The sequence below is a fragment of the Lissotriton helveticus genome, chromosome 1_1 (assembly GCF_964261635.1).
Source record: "Lissotriton helveticus chromosome 1_1, aLisHel1.1, whole genome shotgun sequence".
NCBI classification, from domain to species: Eukaryota; Metazoa; Chordata; class Amphibia; order Caudata; family Salamandridae; genus Lissotriton; species Lissotriton helveticus.
This window is the reverse complement of record NC_136057.1, coordinates 634,048,043-634,066,155: the sequence shown is the minus strand read 5'-3', so window position 1 is coordinate 634,066,155 and position 18,113 is coordinate 634,048,043. Positions and strand designations below refer to the sequence as shown.

Here is an 18,113-nt window from a genome sequence, read left to right as displayed (position 1 = left end):
AGAGCAGAGCAGCAGAGTACAGAAAGGATACAGCGCAGGGCAGCAGAGTATAGAAAGGATACAGAGCAGGGCAGAAGAGTAAAGAAAGGATACAGAGCAGGGCAGTAGAGTATAGAAAGGATACAGAGCAGGGCAGCAGAGAAGGATTAGTTACTTACCTGTAATCCTAGTTCTCAACCAGAGGTATACTCATCAAAGTCATAATCTACGAATAATCTCCGCCCACGAGCAGAATCCTGGAGTATATAGAAAATACAAATATATATATACATATATACACATATGTGAAACATATATATGCAGCTAAAAATGTTTCCAACATGGCAAAATGCCGAAATTACATAAGTTTCCATTGCAAAACACCATACCCTCCTAGCCCATAGGAAAAGAGGACATGAACTAAAAAGTTGCATTCAGCAGTGCTTTATTACCACAAGGAAAATGTGTAATTGCAGGGAGTTGCCTGTAGGCAGCATAGCAGAGCGAATGAAACAAAGGAAAAAACTGACACCTTGCCTTTAAGGCTTCCATGGGTTAGGGTACCGTGCCTTTAAGACTGGCAGGAGACCCTCTGCTCCCATCATGCACCACAGGTGACAGTTAGGTCAGTTCTTTTTTTCCAACTCTTTTTTAACCGTGCATTATGTATATAAACATCTGAAATGAAAAGCAATTAAAATCAGTAATGCTTGTCCGGGGACGAGGGAGGGTTGCTTATGACGTTGATGAGTATACCCCTGGATGAGAACTAGGATTACAGGTAAGTAACTAATCCTTCTCATCCAGGGGATACTCATCAATAGTCATAATCTATGAAAAGAGTAGCAAGCCCATCCCCAAAACCTCGCGGACGAGCAACAGAGTATACAGAACATGAAAAATCATGACATTCAAATTACAATCAGGCAAACAAATTCCGTAAGGAGGCCTGCCCAACCTGGGCATCGGCCTGTGCATCAGAATCTAGACAGTAATGGCGTGTGAAGGTATGTACCAATCGCCATGTCGCTGCCTTACACATTTCAGACATAGGAACATTGCGAAGGAGAGCTGTGGTAGAAGCTTTCCCTCTGGTAGAGTGTGCTTTTGGTTTACCTTGTAATGTCTTGTTAGCTAACTGGTAGGATAAAGCTATACAAGAGACAATCCAATAGGAAATTGATCTTTTAGATGCAGAGAGACCGGTATTGGTAGAACCATATTTAATGAAAAGCCGGTCAGATTTCCTAAGTGTGAGAGTCTTAGCCAGGTAAAATTTCAGAACTCTCCGGAGATCTAGAGAATGTAATATCTCTCCGGGGGAGTAGAAGGTTTAGGAAAGAAGGTGGGTAGAGTAATAACCTGATTTATGTGGAAGTCCGAGACTACCTTAGGAAGGAAGCTCGATGAGTACTTAACACTACTCTATTGGCATGAAATACAGTATAAGGCTCCTTACTGCACAGCGCCTGAATCTCGCACACCCTGCGGGCTGAGGTGATGGCTACTAACAAAGCAGCTTTCCAGGTTAAACACTGCAAAGAAACCTTATGAATAGGCTCGAAAGGAGCACCCATCAGTTTAGTAAACACAATGTTAAGTTCCTAGGGCGGAGACGGGGATCTTACTGGAGTATAAACCTTCCTGAGTCCCTCCGGAAAGTCCTTGACCACGGGCATTTGAAAGAATGACCCTTGGTCCGGAGACTTCCTGTAAGCTATAATGGCAGCCAGGTGAACTCAGATGGAGGAATATTGCAGGCCTGACTTTGCCAAGTATACGAGGTAGGGAAGGATTACTTGCTCCTGACCCTTGATCAGATCATGAGCGTTATCCTTGCACCACAGGTAAAATCTCTTCCATTTGAAAGCATAGGATGTCCTGGTGGAAGGTCTTTTTGCTTCCTTGAGAATGCTCATACTATCCGCTGAGAGGTCTAAATGTCTGTACTGGATGAACTCAGGAGCCATGCTGTCAATCGCAGGGACAAGAGGTTGGGATGAAATAATCTCCCTTCGTTCTTGGTCAGCAGGTCCGGGCGGGAGGGAAGCCTCCGGTAGCTGTAGAAGATCCAAGTACCACCACTGGGGAGGCCATTCTGGAGCTATCAGGACCATCCTAGTGTTGGTCCTATAAAACTTCTGTATGACTGACGGCATCAGAAGAAGCGGTGGAAAGGTGTATAGCAATGTCTGCAACCATCTGATCAAAAGTGTGTTCCCCCATGATCCTTGTTGTGGGAATCTGGACGCAAAGACGGGGCATTTTGAGTTTACCGCATCTGTGAACAGATCGATGTCTGGCACTCCCCAGTGCCGAAAGATGTCTTGAGCGACTTCGTCATTTAGCACCCAGTCGTGCGCTTCTACGAAGTCTCTGCTGAGAAGATCTGCCTGCACGTTCAAGGTCCCTGGAAGGTGAACAGCGACGATCGTGATATTCCTTGCCAGAAGCCTCTTCCATATGGTCTGAGATTCCAGAGACAGGACCCTTGACCTGCTGCCTCCCAGTTTGTTCAGATAGTACATTGTAGTTGTGTTGTCTGTCTGAATCTGAATCGAACTGGATTGGAGAGTCGGGTTCAGAGACTTGAGAGCCAAATGAACTGCCGTTAGTTCCAGGAAGTTGATGTGAAAACTTCGCTCTGTCTCGGTCCAGAGACCTTGTACCTGGAGCTGACCCATGTGAGCTCCCCAACCTTGCAGTGAGGCATCCGTAACAATGGTCTGGGTCGGAAGAGACTGATGAAAGGGAACCCCTTGAAGAAGGTGCGAACGTTTCATCCACCATTTAATGGAGTCCCTGGCAGCCTGGGGGAGAGACACACGATCGTCCCAACGGCCTGACCGCTGCGTCCACTGATTTTCGAGGGACTGCTGCAGAGGCCGCATGTGAAGCCTGGCATTGGGGACAATGAAGATGCATGAGGCCATTGAACCCAGCAGCGATGACACTTGCCTTGCTGTAGGATGTAGAGTGCTGAGAAGGGTTCGACCCTTGATCAGCATTGAGGACAACCTCTCCCCTGATGGACATATGCTTGCCCTTGCGGTGTCCTGGTAAGCGCCCAAGTAATGTATCTTCTGTGTTGGGTTGAGGACTGACTTCTTGTAGTTGACTTGCAACCCCAGGGAGTGAAGAAGGTGGAGACAGTAGTTTAGATGACTCTAGGGAAGTGCAGGCGTGGCACTCTTCAAGAGCCAATCGTCTAGGCAGGGATAGACGAAGAGTTTCCGCTTGCGGAGGAACGCAGCTACCACTGCCATGCACTTGGAGAACGTTCTGGGACGGATTTGAGCCCAAAAGGAAGTACTCGGTACAGATAGTGCTGTTGAGACACCTGGAACCTGAGGAATCTGCAATGGTTCACTGAAACAGAAATATGGAAGTAAGCGTCCTGCAGGTCAATGGCACACATCCAGTCTGCCTGGTAAAGATGTGGGAATATCTGGTGCAGGGCTAGCATCCGAAATGTCTCTTTCCTTATAAACCTGTTCAGCAGACGTAGGTCGAGAATAGTTCTGTACTCTTTGGTTTCTCCTCATTTTTGGACCAGGAAGTACCAAGAGGGACCTCTTCTATGGCTCTCTTGGATAGAAGGGTATACACCTCTCCTCGTAACAGTAGATTGTGTTGTTGTGGAAGGCACTTAAATTGTGGAGGAACTTGAGGGGGAGGGGACTTGAACCTTAGTAAGTAGCCACGTCGTACAATATTCAGCACCCATCTGTCTCTTGTTATGTTTTCCCACTCTTCCAGGTGAAAAACAATACTTCCTCCTACCGGAGTGGCGAACGGGTGTGGAGGAAGCAATGCCTCACTGCTTTGGAGGCTGCCTGGAGGATGGATGTTGCTGTTTGTTGTTCCCCCTTCCTCTACCAGGACGCTTCTGTTGGAATTGAGACCTCTGCTGGTTTTGGGAGGACCATTGAGGGGTTTGAACCATCTGCTGGAAGGGACGTTTGTCGAATTGACAAAAGCGTTTTCGGAACTCCTTCCGCTTCTCCAGTCCCACCGTTTTGACTGTGTCCAGCTCGGTCTACATTTTTGTCATTTCCTCAACAGCGTGAGATCCGAACAAGGAGGATCCGTTAAAAGGCAGATTGAGGATCCTCTTCCGAGCGTCCGGTTTAAGGCCTGTGAGGCGCAACCACGCTGAGCGCCGCAAGCAAATGCTGTGTGCATAGCCATGCGCTGCAAGATCTGAGGCATCTGCAGCAGCACTGATGACTTGGTTTGCTACTAGACCACCTTCCTGTAGGATCTCTTGAAAGTCCTGCTGATCTTCTTTGGGCAGTTTGTCAGTAAATCCTGACAGAGAGTCCCAAAGTAGCGCCCTAGAAGGGCTGAGGCACAAGTCGCATTGGATGAGAGGAACAGAGTCCTAAAGCACACATCAATCCCGTAAAAGCCTCTGATGAAGGAAGTCGTATCTTCTAGAAACGCGTCAGGCATTACGTTCGGGAGAGACTGGATTTGGAAACAGCAGGCAGATGTCAGCTCATACTGGAAATAAAGGCTTGCAACCTTTCGCCTGTGTCAGAGTGCAACTCAATGTGTTGGGCAAACGGAGCGTGAATATTAGGCGGCTGCCGAAGTCGCCGAGTTGCACCACCCCTACTAACGGTGGGGACCACGCGACCAGGAAGTTGCCGAATCGCATTGTGGGACACCGGCTAGGGATGAGAGCTGGCACTGTTGGATGGGGGCCCATCTGAGGGCGCGAACTGTTTTCTCCAGAAATAGTGCGTTAAATGCCAGGACTCTGTATACCACAATGCCTTGCTGGTTAAGGAACCCGCCCATCTGGGGGCGTGTAAAGTCGCATTGGAGTGAGAGGAACAGAGTCCTAAAGCACACATCAATCCCGTAAAAGCCTCTGATGAAGGAAGTCGTATCTTCTAGAAACGCGTCAGGCATTACGTTCGGGAGAGACTGGATTTGGAAACAGCAGGCAGATGTCAGCTCATACTGGAAATAAAGGCTTGCAACCTTTCGCCTGTGTCAGAGTGCAACTCAATGTGTTGGGCAAACGGAGCGTGAATATTAGGCGGCTGCCCAAGTCGCCGAGTTGCACCACCCCTACTAACGGTGGGGACCACGCGACCAGGAAGTTGCCGAATCGCATTGTGGGACACCGGCTAGGGATGAGAGCTGGCACTGTTGGATGGGGGCCCATCTGAGGGCGCGAACTGTTTTCTCCAGAAATAGTGCGTTAAATGCCAGGACTCTGTATACCACAATGCCTTGCTGGTTAAGGAACCCACCCATCTGGGGGCGTGTAAAGTCGCATTGGAGTGAGAGGAACAGAGTCCTAAAGCACACATCAATCCCGTAAAAGCCTCTGATGAAGGAAGTCGTATCTTCTAGAAACGCGTCAGGCATTACGTTCGGGAGAGACTGGATTTGGAAACAGCAGGCAGATGTCAGCTCATACTGGAAATAAAGGCTTGCAACCTTTCGCCTGTGTCAGAGTGCAACTCAATGTGTTGGGCAAACGGAGCGTGAATATTAGGCGGCTGCCCAAGTCGCCGAGTTGCACCACCCCTACTAACGGTGGGGACCACGCGACCAGGAAGTTGCCGAATCGCATTGTGGGACACCGGCTAGGGATGAGAGCTGGCACTGTTGGATGGGGGCCCATCTGAGGGCGCGAACTGTTTTCTCCAGAAATAGGGCGTTAAATGCCAGGACTCTGTATACCACAATGCCTTGCTGGTTAAGGAACCCGCCCATCTGGGGGCGTGTAAAGTCGCATTGGAGTGAGAGGAACAGAGTCCTAAAGCACACATCAATCCCGTAAAAGCCTCTGATGAAGGAAGTCGTATCTTCTAGAAACGCGTCAGGCATTACGTTCGGGAGAGACTGGATTTGGAAACAGCAGGCAGATGTCAGCTCATACTGGAAATAAAGGCTTGCAACCTTTCGCCTGTGTCAGAGTGCAACTCAATGTGTTGGGCAAACGGAGCGTGAATATATATATATATATATATATATATATATATATATACATATACACATATATATATATATATACATACACATATATATATATATATACACATATATATACACATATATATATATATACACATATATATATACACATATATATATACACATATATATATATATATATTCTAAATACTTCGGGATCCCACTCGTGGGTGGGGATTATTCATAGATTATGACTGATGAGTATTCCCCTGGCTGAGAACAGAAAGGATACAGAGCAGGGCAGCAGAGTATAGAAAGAATATAGAGCAGGGCAGCAGAGTATCGAAAGGATATAGAGCAGGGCAGCAGAGTATAGAAAGGATATAGAGCAGGGCGGCAGAGTATAGAACGGATCCAGAGCAGGGCAGCAGAGTACAGAAAGGATACAGAAGTTCAAGTTCAAGTTCGAGCATTTATATAGCGCACTACTCACCCAGAGGGTCTCAAGGCGCTTGGGGAGGGGGTTAATTATTTGCAGAGCAGGCAAGCAGAGTACAGAAAGGTTATAGAGCAGGGCAGCATAGTATAGAAAGGATACAGAGCAGGGCAGCAGAGTACAGAAAAGATATAGAGGAGGCAGAGTATAGAAAGGATACAGAGCAGGGCAGCAGAGTATACAAAGGATATAGAGCAGGGCAGCAGAGTATAGAAAGGATACAGAGCAGGGCAGCATAGTATAGAAAGGATACAGAGCAGAGCAGCAGAGTATAGAAAGGATACAGAACAGGGCAGCAGAGTATAGAAAGGATATAGAGCAGGGCAGAATAGTATAGAAAGGATACAGAGCAGAGCAGCAGAGTACAGAAAGGATTGAGATGTAGGGGGCCTATATTTTACAGAATCTGTAAATTTACCGATTAGGTAAATGTACTGATTAGGTAAATTTACCGATTCTGTAAAATACAGATTCGGTAAATTTACCGATTAGGTAAATCTATATGTAGGTGGCACTGGAAACAGTGCCACAGGCCCCTAAGAATTCGTTATTTACCATGTAATACTATTGCATGGTAAATAACGAATACCTGTGTACACGCACATTTGTGCATGTACACCTGTGCCATGTGGCACACATACATGCCCTAAGGGCATGTATGTGTGCCACATGGCACACAAGCCTGAATCAGGGGTGCAACAGGGTGTCAAAGTGACACCCTGTCCCCCTTGCAAATTCGGTAATTTTACCGAATCGGTATTTACCTATTCGGTAATTGACATTGATTCCTATGGGCCTCAAGGCCCATAGAAATCAATTACAATTACCGAATCGGTAAATACCGATTTGGTAATTACCGAATCATACAGATTCGGTAAAAATTACCGAATTTTTTCCTACATCTGATTTACCGAATCTAGAATACCTAATTGGTAAGATTCGGTATTCTAGAGTCGGTAAATCAGATTCACCTACATCAGGCCCATAGAGCAGGGCGGCAGAGTATAGAAAGGATACAGAGCTGGGCAGCAGAGTATAGAAAAGATATAGAGCAGGGAAGCAGGTTATCGAAAGGATACAGAGTAGGGCAGCAGAGTACAGAAAGGATACAGAGCAGGGCAGCAGAGTAAAGAAAGGCTATAGAGCAGGGCAGCAGGTTATAGAAAGGATACAGAGCAGGGCAGCAGAGTACAGAAAGGATACAGAGCAGGGCAGCAGAGTACAGAAAGGATACAGTAGTTCAAGTTCAAGTTCGAGCATTTATATAGCGCACTACTCACCCAGAGGGTCTCAAGGCGCTTGGGGAGGGGGTTAATTATTTGCAAAGCAGGCAAGCAGAGTACAGAAAGGTTATAGAGCAGGGCAGCATAGTATAGAAAGGATACAGAGCAGGGCAGCAGAGTACAGAAAGGATATAGAGGAGGCAGAGTATAGAAAGGATACAGAGCAGGGCAGCAGAGTATACAAAGGATTTAGAGCAGGGCAGCAGAGTATAGAAAGGATACAGAGCAGGGCAGCATAGTATAGAAAGGATACAGAGCAGAGCAGCAGAGTATAGAAAGGATACAGAGCAGGGCAGCAGAGTATAGAAAGGATATAGAGCAGGGCAGAATAGTATAGAAAGGATACAGAGCAGAGCAGCAGAGTACAGAAAGGATACTGAGCAGGACAGCAGAGTACAGAAAGGATATAGAGCAGGACAGCAGAGTACAGAAAGGAAACACAGCAGGGTATAGAAAGGATATAGAGCAGGGCGGCAGAGTATAGAAAGGATATACAGCAGGCCGGCAGAGTACAGAAAGGATATAGAGCAGGGCGGCAGAGTATAGAAAGGATATACAGCAGGGCGGCAGAGTACAGAAAGGATATAGAGCAGGGCAGCAGAGTATAGAAAGGATACAGAGCAGGGCAGCAGAGTACAGACAGGATACAGAGCAGGGCAGCAGAGTACAGAAAGGATACACAGCGGGGTATAGAAAGGATATAGAACAGGGCAGCAGAGTACATAAAGGATATAGAGCAGGACGGCAGAGTATAGAAAGGATACAGAGCAGGGAAGCAGGTTATAGAAAGGATACAGAGTAGGGCAGCAGAGTACAGAAAGGATACAGAGCAGGGCAGCAGAGTATAGAAAGGTTATAGAGCAGGGTAGCAGGTTATAGAAAGGATACAGAGCAGGCAAGCAGAGTACAGAAAGGTTATAGAGCAGGGCAGCAGAGTGAAGAAAGGATATAGAGCAGGACGGCAGAGTATAGAAAGGATACAGAGCAGGGCAGCAGAGTATAAAAAGGATATAGAGCAGGGCAGCAGGGTATAGTAAGGATATAAGGCAGGGCAGCAGAGAGTAGAAAGGATATACAGAGGGGCAGCAGAATACAGAAGGGATACAGAGCAGGGCAGCAGAGTACAGAAAGGATATAGAGCAGGGCAGCAGATTATAGAAAGGATATAGAGCAGAGCAGCAGGGTATAGAAATGATACAGAGCAGGGCAGCAGAGTATACAAAGGATATAGAGCAGGGCAGCAGAATATAGAAAGGATACAGAGCAGGGCAGCATAGTATAGAAAGGATACAGAGCAGAGCAGCAGAGTATAGAAAGGATATAGAGCAGGCCGGCAGAGTACAGAAAGGATATAGAGCAGGGCGGCAGAGTACAGAAAGGATATAGAGCAAGGCAGCAGAGTATAGAAAGGATACTGAGCAGGAGAGCAGAGTACAGAAAGGACGCAGAGCAGGACAGCAGAGTACAGAAAGGATATAGAGCAGGACAGCAGAGTACAGAAAGGATACACAGCAGGGTATAGAAAGGATATAGAGCAGGGTGGCAGAGTATAGAAAGGATATACAGCAGGGCGGCATAGTATAGAAAGGATACAGAGCAGAGCAGCAGAGTATAGAAAGGATACTGATCAGGAGAGCAGAGTATAGAAAGGACGCCGAGCAGGACAGCAGAGTACAGAAAGGATACACAGCAGGGTATAGAAAGGGTATACAGCTGGGCGGCAGAGTACAGAAAGGATATATATATAGCAGGGCAGCAGAGTATAGAAAGGATATACAGCAGGCCGGCAGAGTACAGAAAGGATATAGTGCAGGACGGCAGAGTATAGAAAGGATACAGAAAAGGGCAGCAGAGTATAAAAGGATACAGAGCAGGGCAGCAGAGTATAGAAAGGATACAGAGCAGGGCAGCAGAGTATAGAAAGGATACAGAGAAGGACAGCAGAGTATAGAAAGGATACAGAGAAGGACAGCAGAGTGAAGAAAGGATATAGAGCAGGGCAGCAGAGTATAGAAAGGATTCAGAGCTGGGCAGCAGAGTATAGAAAGGATATAGAGCAGCCCTCATCTCTGCACTTAATATACGCTGTAAAACACATTTCAGTTGGTTCTGCAAGATAGATGGCGAAGCTCGCATTCACCTCACATCGCAGCCTATGGTAAGCTAAGATCTGATAGGCAGATTGTCTCCTCGAGCCTTAAAGCTAGCCAAGGACAAGAGACTTCTGTTTTCAACGTGATCACTCAGCGTCCCCAGATTGACTCTTTAGAATAGAGCTCTGGTGTCATGTTCACAGGTTGGGGGTAGCAAAGGGTTATCTAGTAGGGGGACGAGAGGAGAGTATGGACAGTGTAGTGCGAGCCTCCCTGCTAGGAGCTACCATGCCTGGACCACCAGTTTTATCAGGGAGGTGCTGCCCCATCATGGAGAGGGGCAGGCACAGCCACCTGTCCACTTGAGTTTGTAATTTATCCAGTGCCTTCCCGAAATTAGCTATTATCAGCTCAGAGCAGTCACCCCCATTCGGGCTCCACTGTAGGGGGTATTCAACAACGATTTTGTCAGTACGATAAGAAAATGGGAGTATTTCAGACAGAGTGTTCTCCAAACCGGATGACGTCTTGGAGTATGGGTGATAGTTTCTCTTCCGGGTTTTGAACATATAGGATGACATCATCCTAATATAGCAATAGGATGAGAAAGCCACAACCAAGCCTTAAGAGTGGTGCATATGTAGCTCCGAAGCAAACATCAGGGGAGATTAGGGGCAGTCCTTACATTTACTACAGGCTATCTGAAACATGCTTGAGTGGATTTCCTGGGCCCTAACTCTTGTACTGGTGAGCAGAATAGAGCAAGGTGTTCAGCAAGAAAACTTAGGAGTGGAGACCAATTTGACGCAACACCTTCACCATTAAAGGTAATTCCAAAGTATCAAATGCCTTTTTTGAGTCCAGTAGAACAGCCACCATGGTCAGGTCTGAGTCAGTACAGTACTATTCAGGACAGCCATCAATGATTGCAAAGTGGTGGATCTTTGTGGTATAAAGCCAAACTGGTCTGGTAACACCAGGAATTGCATGAGTGGTTGCAGCAGCATTGATAGTACCCATGCTAATATCTTATTATCTGTGTTCAGCAGCAACAGTGGCCTATACGAGAAGCATAGCTCAGGGTCCCCAACCTGGCTTCAACAGCACTAATGACAGCCTCCAGAATAGATGGGGAAGCCAGCTTATAGCAATTGCGGCATTATACACATCCAGTAGCCGAGGCACCAGTAGGTCTATCTACATCTTTTAAAAATCAAACGGTAAACCATCTCCAAAGGCCATCTTCCTGCTGGGCAGGGCCATGATCGCCCTCTTGACATCTTGACATCCACAAGCGTTATCGGGAAATTGAGTAGGTCCTTTAGCAAGCCCTCCAGCTAAGCCAACACCATGAGGTTTAGATAGGACTCCACACTGAGTGTAAAATTTCATAGTAGGCCCGGAAGATTGACAGAATCTCAACCGGATCTGCGGAACTGCAACTTTTCTAACTAAACCTGCCAGGGCTCTGTTTGAATTGACTTTTAGGTTTACCAAGTAATAACTTACTTACGTTCTAGTAGCATAGCAAATCAATCTAGTGTTCAATTGTTAGGAATATAATCAAACTTTCCTGTATTAGCGGTGTCATATTTATGAAAAAGCTAAACAGAGATTTTTAAATACTTAGTTCTATCTGATAATAACTCAAAGCTCTTTTCACATTTAGCTAATGCAAGATCCTCTCAGCTGGAGAGGACAGTTTAGGAAGAACACTTTCAGTAGAAAAGATGGATGAGTTACGAGGACCACCTTCCTACTTTGAAAAACAGTGCAAGGTTTAACACTGCACAATGTTGGCCCATTGATTACTCCATAAATGGAAATAATGGGTACCACACAATCTATAATCACAGATAGGTGCTGCAGAGCAGACTTATGCCTGAGCTCAAACAAGGCCACCACTAGCTAGACTAAAGGCTTGATGTACAAAACTGCCATTCATAAAAAGTGGTCAGAAGTTGTGCACCAACTTTTTAAGAATTTAAAGCAATATTGCAAACTGAACTATGTGTTAATAGGAATGTTCACAAAATTCCAATCGCTGTTGGTCACAATCTGATATACCTCATCAATATTCATACGATAGGTCAGAAACTGAGACTCACTACGACTGGATGCCATCAGAGGGATGGTGGACTGCTGGGGTCAGCTAACCACTATGTTTGTAAATGCATTTTAAATACATCTTCTTTTTCTTTATTAAATGCAGCCGATTTCTCTTCTTCCAGGGACTTCTGCCTACTATTTACTTCCAACTAACTTGTTTTTAATATTCACAATATGGAAAAGTCCACAGGAAATCCCCCCATCCATTTGTAAATAGGTACCACCTCATATGTGTCCGTTGTTCTCATGGACATCCTAAGGATGTTGAGAGCCCTGAGCCAAACATATTTTGGGGGTCCTTCATCGGAGCAACTTTGAATGTAAGATCCAATTTTAGCTTTTTCATGCCCTGTTTGGCTGGGTCACTGACACTGCATAGGCAGACTGGTAAAATTCTAAACGTGTTTCCATCTAAGGGTTAGCAAAGTGCGTTTTGAATTCGGTGATATAACAACAGCTTACTAATATTTCTGCATATACGCAACCCACTGCCATTTCTCATATGTTAGGGCCTGTTTTGATCTAAAAGAAACTTTTTTAGAGCTGTTGCATTGTGTTGAAAAACAAACAAAACATTTCTCTGCATAACGTCTGTAATGGACTCCTACACATTAGTCATGGAAAATTGTATTTAAAATAATCTATGTTTAAAAATCATTCAAGCTCATAAAGGCAAGCTTGTAGGTAATGGAACTGGATCTAAAAGGGGGCCCCCTGAAAGGCTGGGGCCCTGGGCCAAAGCCCACTTTGCCCATGCCTTAAAACGTCTCTGGCTATGGATAATCACTGACAGAGGCATTATTGGGACCGTCATTCTGTTATATCTCATAGGCTTTAAAACATCTTGCACATTTTCAAAGAGGAGGACCCTAGAGTGGATTACGTAGTTTGTCAAAATGTCTTCAAGCAGTTCAGCTGAGTGAGGAATTCGTTATCACTCTCCCTTTTATTGTTTAATCTGTACATGGAACTCTGCTAAATGGACCAGGAGACAGTGCATTGGTGGTTGAGCATAAAACTGACTAAAAAATAATCCTTTCAAGTTGAAGATTCTACAGACTAAGAACTTGAGCACACTTGGGATGAAAGATAGCCCTTTGCCTGATTCCATAGGATGCTAACCTGCCTTGTCCTGACCGAGGTAGTGTGCTCAGAAATATTAGAGGCGTGATTAACCCCAAATTACCCGTCTCACCAAACTGTCAAATCTTCCTTCCATTTATTGAAAATAACGCAGCGAGTACTAACAAGTCTGATTTTTTTCTCAAAAAGTACTGCTGGTAAATATTTAGGTGAACTCATACTTTTTAATAGTGTATCAGGGCCTCCTGGTGAATGCTATAGATTACTCAATATTCAGAATGTAGTATAATGAGTTATTTTTGGTCCTGTTAAATTTGACCACACCTAAGTCAAGCGGCACGAAGACTGGCAATTGATGAATACGATTATTACCTTCAGGCCCAATATAATGTATTAGATTTTGTATTAATCATGCCACCTACCTTGACTATGTGTCCGCTGCTAACATTTGTCATACCTCCACAGTGGCACTTACTGTATCTAAATATGGACAGTCGTAAGTAGGATGGATGATCATTCAGAGTACAGTGGTGAACTCGGAAGACCATCACTGAGTAAGCAGTGTGCTTTATAGTCTATTAGATAGATATGTAAATGGAAACTCCGACAGACAGCTCGACAGACAGATACACTCTACAAGGTAAAATTGGAAGTATTCTTGTTAAATTGTGTATCTGTGTTGTGTCCGTCTGGCAGGTAAAGACTACATCACTTTTGTCAGATGATTATCCATCATTCAAACATTTCACAGAGTGTTTAAAGAGATTGTGGAGCTGCTGATGATTAATAGACAACAAAAGTAAAAGTATCAAAATGCATTCTTGCCATGTGTAAATTATCCATTTGTCCCCATTCTAACAAGATTGGAAGAATGAGCAATTGCGTAGATACAGACCTGTGAGTGCATCTTTAGAAGGTGGCTGTGCATATGAATTTCTTCAGGAACCTGCACCGACTTGGCTCCAATGAACTTCAAAAGGTCAACAGACACACCCGTATCCCAAGCAGTGATCCTAGACGTGGGCTCCATCATATCACTCCAGTGAGCTTGTAGGTTTGTAGCAGGTGGGCTGTACAAAGTCATGTTTGTCAGGTGGTTGTTCATTTTAGAGAAATGGTTAGTCTTTATTTCTGAAACTTCAAGGTCTGTCATAAGTCCTTCTCCTATTAAACTCTCTGCATATGCATCTGGAATACTTTTACGAGACCTGTTAAAAAATGAGTGGTTTATATTTTTCAAATTATTCAAGCTATTATGAATATGAATAATTATTTTCACTTGTATATTCATATGAAGATTGTAGATAACAAATAACATATATGATACCATTACATGAATCCTGGTAAAATACAGACAAAACGTTAGCACAACTTATAGTGCTGTGATATAAAATTATAGTATGGAGTATCTCATAATGTGTCCTCAAAGCTATTTAACCCATAGTTTAACTGAACTAGGGCTACATTATCAAGGATCTTGTTCATAAATCCTTAACAACAGAGCTATATGAAACCAAGCTTACATACAAAGTGTAATTTTGTTTAATTTCATTGCAACATAATATACTGAAGTATGACAATACTATGCACTATTACCACAGTAAAACAATACGCACTGACAAGGTATTAATGGGCAAAAGGAGGACCTGATTCAATGCACATCGCCATATATAAAGTGTGAACCAGAACAGGTGGGTCACAGCAAATAATCAGGGGTTTTAGGTCATTTTTAAAATATTGAAGAGTTCCCACAGAAAGCACAGCCACCTTTCCGCTACTGCCTGAACCATTGAGCAGACAGACAACAGAAAGCATGCAAGGACAAATCTATATACTCATTTTTAACAAACAAAGGAACTTTCCTATAGAGAAAACGATAGAAAACCAACAGCGATTTAAAAGTTAACCATGAATGCATAGGTAGTCAATCAAAAGGTCTCAAGAAGAGGGTGCAAGAGACCAACTTGTCATCACTGGCAATTAGAGGGAAAACCGCATTTTGGACCACCATGAAATATTGTGGCTGAGGTACAACGCCTTACAATAATCCAGCACTGTGCTTATTACAGTGTAATTGTTGAAATTCAACTGATTAAGTAGCAGCAAAGCGGTATCAGTTGACAGAAACATGCCAAGGAGCCAGAGCAAATTGGAGGAATGTGGCAGGGTCCATACCATGGTTATTATCTCCTACTATTTCTACCTCAACTAGCTCCGCTGTACACTACAGACAGAAATCCACCATGGGAGGGAACTATGCAGGACTGAGGGAATGATGGCCAGATCAAAGCACCGCCGCTGGAAATGTATTAAAGTGTGCTTTATTCAAATTTTCTGAGGACCTGGAAGCCGCGCTGGCTCCTCCAGCCAAAGTTGCAGCAGGTATAGGTAAGAGAGGGAGCTGGCTGCTCCCTTTTTGGTAGTCTTACAAAATCAGAGGTATCAGGGCCAAGAACAGGTAAGACAGGAATTTTAGCATCCCAGGCTTGCAGAATGCCAGTAGGAAAAGCTGCCCTTACTGACTGTCTATACCAGAGGAAAAAAGCAGCGATATAAAAGGGGCAGAGCCTTCATATAAAAGAGGCAGGAAGGGGGACAGTCTGGGATCATTTTAGCCCACTTAAGTTCAGGACTAGAACAGAAATTCCAACTTGTAAGATTTCTTCCCAGAGTAAAGAGGGCAGAAATACGTTGCAGCCCTTCCCAGAATCAGGTTGAATAATGGCAGCAACAAGAGACAGCAGACTGTATGAACAGGTTGACCACTGCCTTCTTTCTCCTCATGGATGAAGATTCGCACAAGGAGCCTTCATAAGAAGGGAAACCTTCAGCCAACATCTCACCTGGTTTGGAGCTTAGAAGACCTTTGTGCACTCTACAGATAAAGAATCCCAAGGTTTGAAAAAATTAAACTCTCAAAAAAAGAGTACGACAGTATTAGACCATTCAATTTGTTTTTAACTCATTGTGCCATGGATAGCCAAAGATATTGGAAAAGGACATCTCACCCTCATTTTTTGCATCATGCTTTATCACTGTTGTCCTTTCCCGATTCCAGCAGCAGGTAAGTACCACCAGGGATGGACTCAACCTGTTAAGGGAATTCTGTGTAAGTAACAACAGGGATTGAGGAATACTGAAAATACATCAGGTGGGGGCACTGCCAAGTCTGACAAGATGCAAAAAGAACAAGTGATGGACAGAATGCTGAACCAATGCCAAACATTTACCCCAGTACAGGAACCTAAGCCTAAATGTATCGTCTTTTTGCACATCATGTAATTCCAGTTTAGACCCACTCATACAAAAAATATGTCTTGACCCTGCTACCCAATTGGAACAGTCCAGCCCGAAATGCCAGGCCAGGTCCTCCGTGGAGCGGAAACCAGCAACCTGGGACCGGTTTCAGTGCATCACTCCTCATCAGCCAGGCTACCTTGACTCCTGTGACATGTTGAGCACGAGACCCACGTTTGGACATACCCTTTCCAGCTAGGGCGACAAATGCAAAAAGAACAATTGATGGACGGCATGCTGAAACAATTTCAAACATTCACCCTCAATACAGAGATCAGGGAATGAACCCGTTGTTTTATTGCACACCATTCCATTCCAGTTTAGAACCAGCCAAATGCAAATAAGCCTCGACCCTGCTCTCCATTGGAGGCTGGATCTAAACTGGGGTGCCATGGTGAGCAAAAGAACGATGGATATAACCCACTTGACTGGGGGGTGAATGTTTCATTTGTTCCACATTCCATCCATCATTGTGTGTCTTTTGCTTTCAAGTCTAACAAGATGGCAGATGTGAAGCTGCAATGCTCCCTGCCTGGCCCGACAATATCACCTTTAATCCACATGATGGAAGGCACAGACCCTGTCACTCGCTGCTGGGGGAAGGGATACACAGGTTCAAGTCGTGGCAATTGCTATGAACCCTGTGCAGCCAGATTAAGAGACAAGCATGGCTGGTCCCCGATGGATCAACGGGAGCAGTGGTGCCAGAGGTCGTGCATCTTGGGCATTGAGAACTGCCGACCCATACAGCAAACAGCTGCAGGCCACGCATCAGCCAATGGTGAAGATGGGGTAGTGCAGAAGCGAGTGACAAGGTGTTCAAACTTCCATTGCGCCTGGAGCTGGTTAGGCTCCTCAAGGTCATGCAGCCCGATTGGGACAGGGGGCTGACTCCTTGATGAAGTCTGTGTGAACCAGAGTGGTGGATCTATGCTCAGGCAGTGCAGGCTGGAGAGGAGTGGATGGACACTGCCAGCTGTTGGGTCCGAAGATGCTGTGCCCTCATGTGACAGTGCGCAGCATATTTAACTTGGATGACATGAGCGACCAAGCCCTGCCGAGCGCCCTTTAGCATGCTTTCCTTCGCAGCTGGCGATCCCCAAGAGTCTTGCAAATGTAGAGCTCAACCAAGATGATGGACTTAATCTCTGGGGATCGTCATTTGTGGGGCGCTCTTTTGATGGCGACAACACTTGGACATCATACAGTGCACAAGGCAGCAGCTCCTGTGTACATACAGATCCTGATGATCTTGTAAGGTGAGGCCCAAAATGTACCTGGTCCAACTGCCCCGTAGCTCTCTGTGACCATGAGGCAATGGTAGCCACTGTGCACCCTTGAGTCCCCTATCACAAAGAACTCCAGGGGGCACTCCCAGGCCCAGACGGAGACCTAAACATACTGGAGGAGTTCCACCCAGGACCCTCATGTTGAGCGACACACATTCACTAGTAGGTGAATCCTTCACCTCCAGAGGGTGAGGTTATATTTTATTATTGGTGAAATTAAGGCATACCCTCCCTCTGTGAAGCAACACTCTACAGTGCCCCAGCACCTTCAGAAGCAGAAGGGCTCTGGACGCGTCACACAGAGTTATCATCAGGGTATCAAAAAGAGACCACCTTCAAAACGTTTCTTTGTCAGTACACCTCTTGTAAAGCAAAAGATGGTGAACTCACCCAAACAGAACACGAGGGGTGGACGAGAATCATCAGAGGCTTAATCCGTCAACTTTATGTATAAATATGTATAGACGAAGCATTCCAACCCACATCTTGGACACCGTTCTTCTAAAGTACCTCACGGATCTCTTCAACACCATCGTTGAGAGAAGCA

The 18,113-nt window shown here is 45.2% G+C and overlaps 1 protein-coding gene across 1 annotated transcript in view; it reads right to left on the bottom strand.

Annotated features, from left to right (window-relative positions):
* DHTKD1 (dehydrogenase E1 and transketolase domain containing 1) overlaps window positions 1-18,113 on the bottom strand; it is a 1,484,612-nt gene that overhangs the window by 712,657 nt on the left and 753,842 nt on the right. Inside the window, exon 8 of the mRNA XM_078674167.1 lies at window positions 13,876-14,188. Coding sequence (XP_078530293.1) covers window positions 13,876-14,188 — 313 coding nt within the window. The remainder of the gene's footprint in view (window positions 1-13,875; window positions 14,189-18,113) is intronic.